This window comes from Lupinus angustifolius, chromosome LG03 (assembly GCF_001865875.1).
Source record: "Lupinus angustifolius cultivar Tanjil chromosome LG03, LupAngTanjil_v1.0, whole genome shotgun sequence".
NCBI lineage: Eukaryota > Viridiplantae > Streptophyta > Magnoliopsida > Fabales > Fabaceae > Lupinus > Lupinus angustifolius.
This window is the reverse complement of record NC_032011.1, coordinates 11,386,122-11,402,627: the sequence shown is the minus strand read 5'-3', so window position 1 is coordinate 11,402,627 and position 16,506 is coordinate 11,386,122. Positions and strand designations below refer to the sequence as shown.

The following is a 16,506-nucleotide window of genomic DNA, read 5'->3' as shown; positions in this document are numbered from 1 at the left end:
CCTTAACAAATCCCTGGTTCATCACAGCAAGCGCGGGAACTGCCTCAACAAATCTCTGGTTCATAACGGCAACCGTGGGAACTGCCTCAATAAATTCCTAGTTCATTATGGCAAGCACGGGAACTGCCTTAACAAATCTTTGGTTCATCCCGACAAACGCGTGAACTACCTCAACAAATCCCTCGTTCATCACGGCAAGCGCGTGAACTGCCTCAACAAATCCCTAGTCCATCATGGAAAAAGCGGGAACTACCTCAAAAAATCTCTAGTCTATCACTAAAAGTGCGGGAACTGGCTCAACAAATCCCTCGTCCATCACGGCAAGCATGACAACTGCCTCAACAAATCCCTGGTCCATCACGACAAGCACGGAAACTGCCTCAACAAATCCCTGGTCCATCACGGCAAGCGCGGGAGCTGCCTCAACAAATCCCTAGTTCATCACGACAAATGCAAGCACTGCCTCAACAAATCTCTGGTTCATCACGGTAAAATGCGAGAACTGGCTCAACAAATGGCTGGTCCATCATGACAACCGCGGGAACTGCCTCAACAAATCCCTAGTGCATCACGGCAGGCGCCGGAAATGCCTCAACAAATTTCTGGTTCATCACCGTGAGCGCGGGAACTGCCGCAACAAATCCCTGGTTCATCACGGCAGGCGCGGGAACTGCCTCAACAAATCCCTAGTGCATCACAGAAGGCGCGGGAACTGCCTCAACAAATCCCTAGTGCATCACGGAAGGCGCGAGAACTGACTATGGGTTTTCGAAATAAAAGGATATAAGGCTAAAATATGTGTTTCTCATGCCCACTTCTCCTTACTCCTTTCTCCTTGTCCTATTTTCAATCGTTTTCTGACATGACATTCAACTACATATTTTTTTTGTTTTTGTGATGGAATTAGTGAAAACCTACGATTAAGGTGATAGTTTTCCCCGATAGGATATGAATAGTTGCCACCACGTTTTCTGACATGACATCGGTCACATGACTAATTTGGAGTCACCACCATGTTTTATTATCAAAATGTAGAAAACCCTTTTGTGCCAATTTAATGGATTGATTGACCTTTGAACTAGACTTCTGAACTTAGGAGTCGCTTACGGATCGGGGAAGGAATTAGCACATCGTTCGCTCCTTTTCAAATCCAATTATTATTTATTGAAACAAAAAATATATTTTTATTTTATTTTTTGTGAGTGACAAGAATTTATCTTGCTCCTACATATCCCTAGGTGTAATAAGGAAATCAAGATTACGTAGTTCTTTGGTAGAAAAATATTTGATGTATTTGATTTGGTTTAATATGCAGTTTGAAAATTTTGAATCTTGTAGCTAGGATAAGCAAGAAGATCCAACTCTGGACTACACCGCCTTACTCATATTCGAGAAAGAGAATATGCAGTTCAAAATTGCGGACCACTTTTTGACTTGAATAAGGTAGGAAGATAAGACTCGGGTCATGTATTGCTTACTTAAACCCTAGAATTCTAAGAATTTTAAAACATGTAAGTAAACATTAGATCTCTTATATTTAGGGTAAGCAAGAAGATCCAACTCTAGACTACACCACCTTACTCCTATTTGAGAGAAAGAATATATAGTTCAAGACTACGTACCGATGTTCAACTCAAATAAGGTAGGAAGATAAAACTCGGGTCGAGTATCGCTTAATTAAAACCTAGAATTCTAAGAGTTTTAAAATATGTAAGTAAAAATTAGATCTCTTATATCTAAGGTAAGTAAGAAGATCCAACTCTGGACTACACCGTCTTACTCCTATTCGAGGGAAGAAGATGTCGTTCAAGACCGCATACCACTTTTTAACTCGAATAAGACAGGAAGATAAGACTCGGATCGGGTATCACTTTCTTAAACCCTAGAATTTTAAAAGTTTTAAAATATATAATTTACTAAATTTTAAAACCTAAAAGCTCTAACAAGGGGAATATATGCCCATTAACGTGTTTACATGGAATAATAAACTTGGTGAAATCAACATAAAATATAATAATAAAAAAATAGAATATAAAAAGGGAATTTAATATACGGTAATAAAAAATAAAATAACAATACATAAAAGTTGGAAATAAAAAATATATATGTATAAAATAGGTGAGTGGAGGTTAAACAAATATATATTCAATGAAGAGTAAATAAAATGAATAAAACAAAGCAATAAATAAATAAGTAAAAAGTAAATGAAAGGATAAAAACGAAGTGGGTTAAAGGAAAGGGGGAAGATATCATCCCCAAATGTACCCCAACCGCTGGAAGAAGGAAAAGAGAAGAAGAACCACCCTGGTCACTGTTGTTCACAGCCAGGGTTGACGGCGGTGCCCCAATGGGCTAAGTCACTCCTCCAAGGCTGAACAAGATAGTCGGAGACGGCTGAAATAGCCTGAACACGTCCTGCATGCCACTGAAGAGCATAAATTGAGGCCAACCACGATGCTGGCCTGGGAGCGCCGCAGACGGATGACTTCCGGTGGTATTTCCACCATATCTAGAAGCATTTCGTGCAAGAGTACCCTTCTAGTGAGTTCAGTACCTCCATTCCCTTTGACTTGTGGTTTAGTTCATACCATAGGATTAATAAGCATGGAGTAATATAATGAAAATGATACAAGCAATGTCAAATTAACATAATCTGAAATATGTGTATATAACAATGGCTTTTAGCAATGGAAAAAAACATAACAGTGAGTCGAAGTGAGTTGAGGAAAGAGATAGACCTATTGATATTTCCTTGGCTAGTGGAGTTATTGTGACTGTTATCCTCTCTTACTCCCTTTTCTCCCCTTGACAAAAGACTGCACAATTACACTCTTTTTGGTATGTGGTGACTGCTAAAACGTGTTTAGGATAAGCTGCGAGACTTTTTAAAAAAAGTTGTTTAGTGTTGTGTGTTTTAGGACTGGTGATTCTCCTTTAGGGTAAATGATTGTGTTTAAAAAAAAAATTGGTGTAAAAGTTGTTGAGTTAGTGAGTCATAAGTGAGGCTTTTTATAGGGTCATTTAGGTTTAGGGTTAGGGTTAAGAGATATTTATGATATTTTATGTTGAGTTATGTAACTTTATTTAATCGCGACTCATGCCCTTAACTTTTTTAAAATTTAAGAAAATACTCCGGACGAAATTGGGTATTCACACCTATCTATTTTGTAATATTCCAGCCTTAACATGTAACCTCCCAAACTCATGAATATATCGAATGTGTCACCTACAAGCTTAAATATCCCTGCAGTATTTTATTCTTCAAAAATGGGAGCCTTCCGTGACTGGAACTCATGACCTTAGGGATAAATAATCACTTTACCCATGAGTCGCTATAATTAAGCTACTAATGGTAGCAACTCATGAGTATAATGACTATTTATTCCTGAGGTCATGGGTTCAAGTCGCGGAAGGCTCCTCCTTGTAGGAAATAAAATACTGCAAAGGGTATTTAAGCTAGTGGGTGGCACACTCAGTGTATTCATGAGCCGGGGAGGTCGCATGTCGGGGCTGGGGTGTTATTAATGACACACTTAGTATATTTGTGGGTCTGGGAGGTCGCATGTCATAACTGAGGTGTTACATTAAAAAGGCGCCTATTTTTTGTAACACCCCAGCCTTAACATGCGACCTCTCAAGCCCATGAGTTCACTGAGCGTGTCATCCAAGAGCTTAAATACTCACTACAATATTTTATTCTTCATAAAGGGGAGTCTTTCACAACTCGAACCCGTGACCTCGGGGATAAATAGTCACTATACAACTAAGTTGCTAAGTTAACGACTCAGTTGTATAGTGACTTTTTATCCATGAGGTCACGGGTTCGAGTCGTGAAAGGCCCCCCTTTGTGGGGAATAAAATACTGCAGTGAATATTTAAGCTTGTGGATGACACGCTTAGTATAATCATGGGCCTGGAAGGTCGCATGTGGACTAGAGTGTTACATATTTTATGCAGGTGATGTGGTTCCCTCAAAGTATTTGTAGTGCTATCAACATAATGAGAAAGAATTTTGTATGGGGAGGTGATGTTAACAAGCAAAGTCTTAATCTGGTTATCTAGGATGTTCTCACTAGACATAAAAGAGATGGTAACCTTGGGTTGAGGGATGCAAGATCGACAAATATTTCACTTCTTAGTAAGATGAGTTGGCATATGCTTAATAATACTAATTAGTTGTGGTGTAGAGTCTTGAAGGGCAGGTATCTTGGAGGTAATCCACTGATGTTTAATCCTTCTAAATTGATAACGTCTTACACTTTGAAAAGTATTTTGAAAGCCACTCAACAACTTAAGGATGGTTTCAGCTTGCAAATGGGAGGTGGAGACAGATCCTTAATGTTTCATTTGGTTGGAGGGAAGAAAGTAAGAAGATAAAAATATGAGAGAAAAAGATGAGAAAAAGAGAGAAGTTTTGTGTTGTTTGGTTGTATAGAAAAAGAAGAGAAATGAGTGATTTTACTATTTCACTCTTCCTCCCTCATTTTCTCTTCATATAAGAGAAGAACAAATTTTGGTAGGTCCCACTTCCTATTTTACTCTCTCCTCTTATATTCTCCTCAACCAAAGGAGAGAAAGCAGAACTTTCTCCTTATCTTCTCTCATCTCCTTCTCTTTCTCCTCTCTTTCTCTCCTACCAAATGAAGGCTAAGGTATGACAATTAGATAGGTTTTCGCAAGTTATGTAACTTCATCAATTATGTTAATATTTCTGATACTCAACCCCATGCGAAAGATCTTTGGAACGAGGGTACTTGGGACTTTAGTTGTCTCATTACTATGGTCCCACCTGAGATTAAGGAGATTATATGTAGTAGTTTTTCACTAAGCATGCCTAATGAGGAAGAGGGGTGGACTTGGGATGGGAATGCTTTAGGTGCCTAAACATCGAAGTTTGGCCATTGATGGATTATGGATTTCATTCTAATGATTGGAAGTTAGTGTGGCGCCTTCGGATCCCATAGAAAATGAAACTGTTATATTGGTTGGGCTTTCATGAGGCTTTGATGTCTAATGAGTTTCGTTTTAGGAGGAAAATAATGACTAATCCATTATGCCCAAGGTGTAATGTAGGCGTTGAGAATATTATGCATGTCTTCTGGAATTGTCCATATTATTCTACATTATGGTTAAGACTGGGTTGGACTAATCCATCCTTCTAGTAACCCAATCTTTTCGTTTATAGGTGTTGGGAAACTGCATGCAACAAAATGAGTTTTTGTTCTTACCTGGAATTTGGTGGGCTTGACGGGGTCGTAATAACTCCATTTTCGGAACAAATATTTAGGATATCAATTTTGTTGTTCATAATGTTTAACAGGATTACTAGGAGTGACATCGTTTTGGTGCAGGTGTCTTTGAAGAGGAAACTACTTGGTTTCCCCTTGAAGCTGGTCAAATTAAAGTCAACATAGTTGGTAGCTGCATTAAAAGTTCGAAGGTTATAGGAGGTGGATTTATTAAAGACCATGCAAGTTAATGGTTGTCTGATTTCTCTGCTAATTTTGATGTTGGTTCATCTATTCTGGCGGAACTCCAGGATATAAATCAAGGTCTGAAACTTGCTTGGAGTATGGGATTTAAGAAGGTTATCATAGAAAGTGATTGTCTAGAGGCGGTCTAAATCATTGTAGTAGTTGTCACTGATATTCGTACTTGGATCTCTCATAATTGGATATATAAGGTCAAATATATTGTTCGGTAGGCTAATCAAGTGGCTGACTTCATATCAAGAAACGACGTCCACTTTTCCAAATATTAACCATCCAAGAAATTTTCAGTAATAAAATTATTTATTTTATTTACTTCCCGATATACTCCTCTCTCTAAAATTCCTCCCAATGCTATATTCTTTTATTATATATTTCTACTAATGCTCTTATATACTTCTATAAGAACTTATAAACTAATTATTAATTAATAAAATACTGCCTTCTTAATAGGTGAGAGGATAATAGCAAAGTTTAGTAGAATGCTATATTATTTTCTAATATTATTTAACGACTAAGATGTAAAATAATAAATCACAGCTGTACAGTGGGCGCGGACAGAGTTGACCAGCTGTGAATGATTGGGTTGGAGCCGTTACAATATATTCTCCACTAAAACCCTATTTTGCTACTCACACTACCCAAAAAAATAGAGAAAAAGAATACCAAATTAGTATATAGCCATAGCGGTGAATTGAACTCTGGTTCTACCATGACCAATTCCGAACCCATCAACGTTGATTCTACCACCCACAGCGACGAGAGATCGAATAACCGCACTTTCTGCTTCCCCTGCTGCTTCGGTTCCCGTCACTCACCACCCACCGCCTTCGCATGCTGGGAGCGCGTGCAAGCCACGTCATGGTCTCAGTCCCAATCTGAGGTTCATCCCATTACCGGTTGTGCCGGTGACACGTGGTGGTCTCGAAGCTTCATGAAAGCACGGAGTTGGACCGAAATCGTTGCCGGTCCACGGTGGAAGACTTTCATTCGCCGGTTCAACCGGAACAGGAGTAGCAGTTTAAGGAGCAACGGGAAATACCAATACGATCCCTTGAGTTACGCGCTGAACTTCGATGAGGGACAGGGGCAGAACGGGGATTTTGAAGATGACGGTTATGATAGGTTTCGGAATTTCTCTACGCGTTATGCTGTGGCTACAACGATTAAGACTGGTTCGAGTGATGCTGGTAATGACGGCGTCGTTTTCAGCGTAGAAAGAGAAGGGAAGAGAGAATGCGCCGAGTAGGCTACGCTACGCCAGTATGGTACTGCACTGGTTACGCATTACGTAAGTTTAGCGTGAGTGATAACGTTACATCAATTTTGTTTTTGTTGTGACCTGTCTATTTTCCAGCATTTCATTTTTAGTGGATATATCATGTTATATTTATGTACATAATTTTTTGTTATCATAGATAAATCATTAATATAAGACTTTATTTTATGTTTGGTGATTGCATATACATTCGGGTAGTTGTGTGGATTCGGCGTGGAAACACGTTAGATCAATAGGTCCAACTTACATGATAGTATTATTGATTATTTATTTAGAAAATTATAAAGTTTTTTCTGCACTGTAATTTCTATGCAGTGATAATGTACACATTTATAATTTTATCCACCATTCATTTCCAGTATTTTTTAACTTATAGTCAATAATAATTGAAAAAAATGATAAATAATGCAATAATATTATAAAAAAAATTTCACACTGTCAATATGCATATGTTTTCTCTGACTTATTAAGTTTCACATGATTTATAAGTTTTTTTTAAGTTTTTCTTATGTATAAGGCCCTTAAATAATCTAATATATCTGATTTATGGGATAATTCTTCTCAAACTATTGTTGCGATATCTATTTTCATCACCAACATGATATTGAATAGAGAAAACTTTTCCATTTTGCTGACATGATTTCTAGAGTCTGACATAGGGTCATAAAGGTGATTATCACACAGCATACAAAATTCTTGCTTTAGGGATGACGTTTTTAGCAGCCAAGTTCTTTGATCTAATCTTGTGAACTAATTTTGGGTTCCTGTTTGTCATCTGTTGTACTATACAAAATTATCTCAAACCACAGAGAACTAGTTTCTTACCTTATCCAATAGGTTAGGGATAAGTTGCTGGTACAAAAGAAACACAAAATCATCTCAAAGACCATTTTCCAGCAATTATACCATTAACATAAGTTAGAAGTTAATTAAGAAAGTACCAAAATTCTCTTTCAAGACTAGATGGCAACGAGCGTGGGCAGACGCGGACAGTACTTTCTTGTTCTTAAACCAACAATATTTACAAATATCCGTGCAAATATTGTATAATGAAATAATAATAAATTTATGCTCATAGTCAAATAATATATTTGATAATGAAATAATAATAAATTATATGATATATAATCTTAAAATAAATTTAAAACTATAATATATTATAAAAATTTAATTAAAAACTAAATTTATAAATTTATAGGTACTCACGAGGCGAATATCATGAAACTTGTTTTCACTCATAAAGTATTATTACAGATATATGTTGCATGTATTTTCAAGAGTACCTACAAACTCAGTTTTTTTGTCATCCCTATTCAAGACCTATTCATCAAGGAAGTGAGTAATTTTTATTTTTGGCCATCAACTTAACTTCCAAAAGTCATAGTAAAATAATCATTTTTCAATTTTATGAATTGTTTTGTGGTTTTAATGAAGAATGAAGTTTTTTTGAACTAACAAGAATATTTTCTCACTTTTTTAGGTAAGGAACTGATCTCTTTTAGGGTTCGTGACTGCCTCTCCCAACAGTGTCACTATCAAGAATCGAACTCTTATCTTTTGGCCATCATGAAAATCTAATGAGGTCTTACACCACTAGACCAACACCTTGTTGGTGAAGAACGAAGATTGTACATTAGGTATCATAAATACAATTTCATAACATTTTTTTACAATCCTTAAAATACATTTAAAATCATGCTAAAGTAACATATCCAAAATTACACAGCCATAAAATATTTATAAGACAACTTATAAAGTCACAAATCAACAAAATCACAATGTAAGTCATTTGTTCAATCAAGAATTCTAAAGTATCATTTGAGAGGGGTGCCTTTTTAGACGCAATATTCCTATATCTACACTTAGGAAGTCTGAAAAATCATTAAGTAGGCATGCATGTGTATTAGTATTGAAATATATCACATGGGTTATAATAGTATTGCAATAATAAATAAATAAATAGTACACAATAAAATTAAAATAAATTGATTGGTAGGAAACCTCATAAGTTATATTTCCCAATGAATGCTTTCATGATGGCATCTTCATAACACAATTTGGAAATTTTAATACTACTTTGTTCCAAATAATTCAAATATTGTGTTCCATCACAATTCTAGAGTGCATATTATGACCGAGAAGAGACAATGGCCGAGCAAAATAAGTATCAGTTGAGTACTCACATGTTTCAATTGGGCAATCTGAACCATTAGGTATTGGTCAAACAAAAGCAGCAAGATAATATCAAATCAATTCTGACATTTTACTGTCACACTGGCTACATAAAACAAACCCTTGATATATGTCGCTACTACCTACACCCTATTGTGCCTCTCAGCAGCAGAATGGACCAATGACGCAACAACACTTGTTAACATAATAGTTAAGATTACGATTTAACTCGTAGGATCGGTAAATCTTACAGTTTTCAAGAGCTAGTGAGTCACGTGCTCACTCTGAATGTGATCTCACCACCGTCGATGAGATCACCGGGAAGTTTGTAGGATCGTAAAATCGATGTCTCGTTGTGATTTTCTATTTTTATGGAAAAACCCTAAATTGCAAAATTCTCATCTTCTAAACTCGTATAGAAGGGGAAACCCATTTCCCAATATTATTTGACCTGCCCAAAATTCTTCTAAACCCTAAATTGCAAAATAACAAACATATCATAACCAAAATAGAACTTCCAAGACTTCATTTTCAAGTTTCCTTATTATCATCTTCATCTTCAACATATTTGTTTTCATTATTCTATCTAAAGTGACGTTCTTTCTCTCTTTTATGTCGTAATGTGTAATTGGAGAAAAATGGTGCCATTTGCCTTTGTTATGTTCTCTCTCTTCTTTCTATATGCTTTTGTTGTGTTACGTTTTTGTTAAATTTTGTTTTGTACATTTTAGAGTTGGCATGCAAATTGACTTTTGTTCCACTTTCGACATATATACTATTATAATATACTTGTAGCCTACATAAAACATGACGTTTCTACATAAAACACAGTATAACTACATGATATTTCTACATCCATATTATACTATATATATAATATGTGTGTAATATAATATTAGGCTTCCATACTTGTTGGTGCTTTTTGCTATCAAACACTTTAACTGATTGTGTTGATATATTAGTTTTGCAATTATGTGAGACCTAATACTTTTGTATGCATATATTTTAATTTGATGTTAGAAGTTTAATTTTTAAAGATGAAGTTGTTATTATTTTTGAATATGTGTATAAAAAAAAATCAATATTTGGTAAGATCTTACGATCCGTATTATGATCACATGTTTTACGTTTTTATCTACCCATTTTGATCTTACGTAAGATCTCGATCTTGTCAACTATGCCTGCTAATATGAGTGAAAGTCAACTGTACACAGAAGATGAATATGTCCAAAGCCGCTTGACACCAGAAAAATAGAGGTTCTTCCCCGTAAGGAAGTTTACTTACATACTCATTTGATACTTACTCTATGATATTCTACACACCTTTGTCACATTATGACTTGATTGTCCAAAAATATTTTTAGATACCTCCCCTAACTGTTTCAAGCATACTCAAGCTGTACTAGAAGAGCATTAGCACCATTAGTAGGAACTCACAAGCAGAGATGGTTCATGAACTCCACCAATCCAAAACTGCGAACATCTAGATTGACCTTCTCGACCAAAGAGCATATTGTATCTTCAATTGGACCTTAAATAAAGGTATTCGGCAAATGAAGGCATGAAGTTCTTCTGGATTCAAAGAAAACGATAAGTTAAAATATTACAATTATTTTTTAATTATGTATCTACGTATATAGATATATCACATATTAACCTTTCATTATAAGCTCATAGAAGATATCACTAGCACTTCTACTTATAAAATTTACTGCCTGGCCATCAAACATTATAAAACTTGTCCAATACTTGCTATCAGCAACTCTTAATTGAATGCTATACCTAATTTAAAATATAACACAATAACAATTAATTAAATACAAATTAGAAATGAGTTTTCAAAATGGTGAATTGGCTTTAAATATTTTAAAACTGAAACAACCTTATTGAATTAATCCTTAAAAAAGAAGTAATTAAGATTGTGGTAAATATATGTGTTGATATAATGGTGTAAAATTTAATTATATCCTAGGTTAAAAGGTTAAAAGGTCAAATATGTGTTGATATAAAAAATGTATGATAAATATATATTAACTAAAATTCAAGTAAAAAAGTGACAATGTGATGATACCTTTGGGTAAGACTTGTTCGTTATCTGACCCTATATGTTGGTTGTGTTATTTTTTTGAATACAAGCCTAGACCTAGAACCAAAGATAACCCAACCCCAAATGTCGACTAGGCTAGTCTTTGAACATAAACTTGACCCTCGACTCGATTAAATATAAAACATATCCCTTTGTGAAGAAGATTTGGCTTCTAACATTAGCAAGATTTTGATGAAGACACCAACATCACATAAAAAAAGAAAATGAATAATACTTATGAAGACAATGAAGACAAAACTTCAAGAAATTAGAATATAACTATTTAGGTACTTCTATCATTATACTCTAATCTATACACTTAGTAGTAATGCTCAAAAGTATTTTAAAAGAAAATTGGTAAACACAAGTATAAATGAAAACAATTTTCAAAATACTATATAACATGTTACTAGATCTAAGTAACAAGTTACTGTGACTAAGTAACAGGTTACCAGAACTAAGTAACAGGTTACATGAGTGAGAAACGAGTTATCCAACAAAAATTGATCAGGGTAATCGATTACACTATGTGGGTAACCGATTACACAACACGGTAAATAATTACCAGTTGGATAGAACAATTGGGTAATTGATTACACCATTTGAGTAATCAATTACTTCCTATGAAAATTAAATTCTCAATTGGACGAACTTGTTGGGTAATCGATTACATCGATTAAGCAATCAATTACTGAGAGTTGTTACACCAGTTTTCAGATTCAAATCACACAACTTTCAACCCAAATGAAATGACTTCATTCTTAAAGAATCCTACCTTTTCATAGAAGTATTCTAGTTGGTTGGAAAGTCCATAAAAAGGCTTTGAAACTTATTTCAAACACACACAATTTCATAATATAACTCAGATTGAAATCACTCACTAAAACTACAATTTTCTGAATTACTTGTTCTACACTTGGTGCAACTTGTTCATAACTTTCAGAACTTGATTTGTAAAGTTCTCTTAAGTATTATTGCAAGTTATTCAAACCTTGTGAGCATTAGTACTAAACTATACATTGAGTTATTAGATTACAAGAGTTTATAACTTTAAAATCTTGTAAAGGCAATCTATTGCCATTGTTAAACATATTCTTCATTCAAAGTTATGAATTACTTTATTTCACATGGTGTGATAAGAAAGGGGATAGAGTCACTTGGAAAGGGTTTTTTTCCAAAGAGTGATATAGGTGTTAGAGAGCGAGTAAGGTACAAGGGAATCCAGGGTGAGAAATTGTAATTACTACTCTTAATATACAGTGAAGAAATATCATGTTGTAAAAGTACTAGATGTAGCCTTCAGTAGACAAAAAAGTGAACCATTATAAAAACATATGTGTACTCTCTTCTCCCTTATCTCCCTACATTTACTTGATTATTTCTGCATATTATTTTCCGCTGCTATTAACTCTTGAATTGTGCAGAAAAACCAGTTATAGTTTTAAACAACAAATTCACCCCCTCTTAGTTGTCATCTCAATCTTACAATAGGCACCAAAGCTTTTTTTTGAATAATTTATTCTCAAAATTGATCATGTTTCGAAGATGGCCGCAAGATCATTTGTAGGAGAAGGTTTCAACATCAATTTCCCTCCAAACTTTGTTGGAGAATGCTATGACTTCTGGAAGATCAGAATGAGAATCTTTATAGATTCTCAAGATTTGGAAATTTGGAACACGATTGAGGAAGGACCCTATAAATTCTTCAAAATTGTCAATAGTGTAAGGGAAGTAAAGCCGAAATCCTCATGGAATGAAGAAGACAAGAAGAAAGTGCAACATGATCTAAAAGCAAAAAAATATCCTCACTTCTACACATGGTATTGATGAATTTTTTAGAGTGTCAAACTGCAAATTTGCTAAAGAAATGTGGGATACTCTAGAGACCACACACGAAGGAACCGAGGAGGTAAAAAGGTCGAGACTAAATATTCTTTCCCAAGAATATGAAATGTTTCATATGAAACCTGGTGAGAAAATACTTGATTTACAAAAGAGATTTACTCATATTACAAATCATCTCATTGCACTTGGAAAAACTTTATTAAATAATGACTTGAACTTAAAAGTTCTAAGATCACTTACCAGAACATGACAACCAAAAGTTACAGCCATTTCTAAAAAGAAAAGTTTATCAAAAATATCCATGACTGCTTTGTTTGGAAAATTGCAAGAACATGAATTGGGCCAAGGATAAAAATGAAATGAAGACTGGACGAAGAACTTACATACTTTGGGAAGATAATTATATTAGTTCCGTCTTTGAACCAGAAAATGAAGAACAAGCACATCTCTCTATCATGGCTTCTTATCATTCTGATGATGAAGAGGTAAATGAATCAAACCTATTTTCTTCTTCTAGATTGCAAATTGCATTTAATGATTTACGTGACGAATACATCAAACTCACTAAACTATTTTTAAAACAAAAAAATGAGTTAGAAGTATTCAGAAATAAACCATCACCTTCTTCTCATCAAAACTGCATTACTCTTGAAAAAAAAGTTTCAACATTAAGTCTTGAACTTAACAAAATAAAAAAGAGTAGCGAAGAACTGAACAAAATTATCAAGGTTCAGAGACATTCTACAGACCGAAGAGGTCTTGGCTATTCTAACAGCCAAGTTTCTAAGAAACAAAATGTCTCAACAATGATAAACTTTCATAAACAAAGTGTCCATGCATTTAATGATAATAAATCTATGATACATAAGCATCATCCCATATGCACTTACTGTAAGAACCATGGGCATACACCAAACACTTGCGTGATTAGAAAAATGGTGCACCCTTAGGTCATTATAGATAGGTTGAGAAAGGTGCTAACCATGTAGGACCCAGAGAAAATTGGGTACCTAATATTACTTAACCTATTTTGTTGGAAAATTTGGGAGTTGTTTGCAATTTATGGTACTTGGACAGTGGCTGCTCAAAGCACATGACGGGTGACACAGATAAGTTCTCTGTTCTTACTCCAAGAGACAAAGGCTATGTCACATATGATGATAACAACAAAGGAAAAATACTTGGAGTTGGTAGAATCGGTAAGCCACCTTCAACGACTATAGAAGGAGTATTATATGTCAAAGGACTCAAGCAAAACTTGTTGAGCATAAGTTAACTATGCGACAAAGGATTTCATCTGGCATTCTACCCGAGTAAATGCATCTCCGCAAGTCAGGATTCTAATAACTCTAAACTAATTGGTAAGAGAATAAATAATATTTATATGATTGACATAGATTCTTGTTTACCAATAAAATGTTTAGTTGCTAATAATAATAATGATGCATGACTTTTGCATAGGAGATGTTCATATTCATATGGATCATTTGAATAAACTGATTAAGAAAGATTTAGTTGTTGGTTTACCCAAAATGAAGTTTGTTAAAGACAAAATATGTAGTGTTTGTCAAAAGGATAAACAAACAAATACTTCTTTCAAACTTAAGCATATGGTTTCTTCTGATAGACCATTGTAGTTACTACACGTGGACTTATTTGGCCCCTCAAGGACCAAGAGTTACGATGGTAATTACTATGCTCTTGTTATAGTAGACGATTTCTCAAGATATACTTGGATCTATTCTTAGGATATAAGAATGAGGCATTCAACGCCTTTAGCAAATATGCTAAAAGAGTTCAAAACGAAAAATCTCTAAATATTGCTGCTATAAGAAGTGATGATCTAGGTATTAATCACAATTTTTCTGCTACTAGAACACCATAGAAAAATGGTGTTATAAAGAGAAAGAATCGGTCCTTAGAAGAACTTGCTCATACAACGTTGAATGAAACTAATCTCCCAAAATATTTCTGGGCTAATGCAGTTAGTATGGCTTGCTATGTTTCTAACAAAGTTCTTATAAAACCAATTCTCAAGAAAACCCCCTATGAACTCTTTAAAGTTAGAAAACCAAACATTTATCATTTTCATGTATTTGGTTGTAAATGTTTTGTTTTAAATAATGGTAAAGATAACTTAGGCAAGTTTGAGGCAAAAGCTGATGAAGGATTCTTCCTAGGCTACTCTCTTACAAGTAAAGCTTATAGAATTTTCAATAAAATAACTTTAGCTATGGAAGAATTTGTTCATGTATATTTTGATGAAACCAATCCTATAATAAAGGATGGACTAACTCTTGATGAAGATGACTTGCCAAGTTCCCCTTCAAATGAGGATTCTTTTACCAATAAAACAACCAATACTGAGCACTTGAAAATGGATGATATTCTAACTTCTCAAGAAGAGCATATTCATTCTGATTTACCCAAAGAATGGAGAATGGATCGAGACAATCCTATTGACAACATCATTGGTGACATAAGTAAGGATGTCACTACTTGTTTAAAGCTATATGATGCTTGTTTAAACATGGTTTTCATTTCTCAAATAGAACCTTCCAAGATTGATGATGCAATCGAGGATTAACACTGGATTCTTGCTATGCAAGAAGAATTGAACCAATTTGAGAGAAATGAAGTTTGAGAACTTGTTCCTAGACCAGATAATAGGCATGTTATAGGAACTCGTTTGGTATTCTGTAATAATCCAAATGAAAATGGAATTATTGTTAGAAATAGAGCTAGACTGGTAGCACAAGGATACAACTAGGAAGAAGGAATATATTTTGATGAGACCTTCACTCTTGTTGCTAGACTTGAGGCTATTCGGTTGCTACTTGCATATGCATGCTCTTTAAATTTTCAGTTATATCAAATGGACGTAAAGAGTGCATTTCTTAATGGCAATATACAAGAGGAAGTATTTGTAGAACAACCTCCGGGTTTTGAAGACTACAAACATCCTTCTCATGTTTATAAACTAAAGAAAACTCTCTATGACTTAAAGCAAGCTCCACGTGCTTGGTACGAACATCTAACAAACTTTCTTATCGAAAAAGGTTTTACAAAAGGAAAGGCCGACACTACACTATTTATTAAGAAAATAAATCATCATACTCTTCTTTTTCAAATACATGTAGAAGATATTATTTTTGGTTCTACTAATAAGATTTTGTGTAGTGATTTTGGCAAAATGATGCAAGGGGAATTTGAAATGTCTATGATGGGGAAGCTAAATTACTTTCTTGGATTACAAACCAAACAACTGAAGGATGGTATTTTTGTGAGTCAATCCAAATACTGCAAAGACTTGCTGAAAAGATTTGAAATGGATGATTGCAACTCCTATGGGTTTTAGCACATACATTGATACGAATGAAGCTGCAAAATGCATTGATATATCAAAGTATCGAGGTATGATTAGTTCCCTACTTTATTTAACTGAACTGATATAATTTTTAGTGTATGCTTGTGTGCTCGATATCAATCTAAACCAAAAGAGTCACATTTAGTTGTAGTCAAAAGAATCATTAAATATCTAAAAGGTACAACTGACGTTGGATTATGGTATCCAAAAGGAAGTATATGTGATTTGGTAGGATATTAAGATTTAGATATTGCTAGATGCAAATCTG

General features: G+C 34.5%; 1 protein-coding gene across 2 annotated transcripts; it reads left to right on the top strand.

Annotated features, from left to right (window-relative positions):
- LOC109342572 lies at positions 6,108 to 6,880 on the top strand. Of its 2 annotated transcripts, XM_019580532.1 has the most exons (2): positions 6,108 to 6,313; positions 6,362 to 6,879. In XM_019580532.1, the coding sequence occupies exons 1-2, from the start codon at positions 6,202 to 6,204 to the stop codon at positions 6,736 to 6,738; spliced, it is 489 nt and encodes a 162-aa protein (XP_019436077.1). In that variant the 5' UTR covers positions 6,108 to 6,201; the 3' UTR covers positions 6,739 to 6,879. The 2 variants fall into 2 exon arrangements, with proteins under 2 accessions (XP_019436077.1, XP_019436075.1); XM_019580530.1 differs by having other exon boundaries at positions 6,108 to 6,880.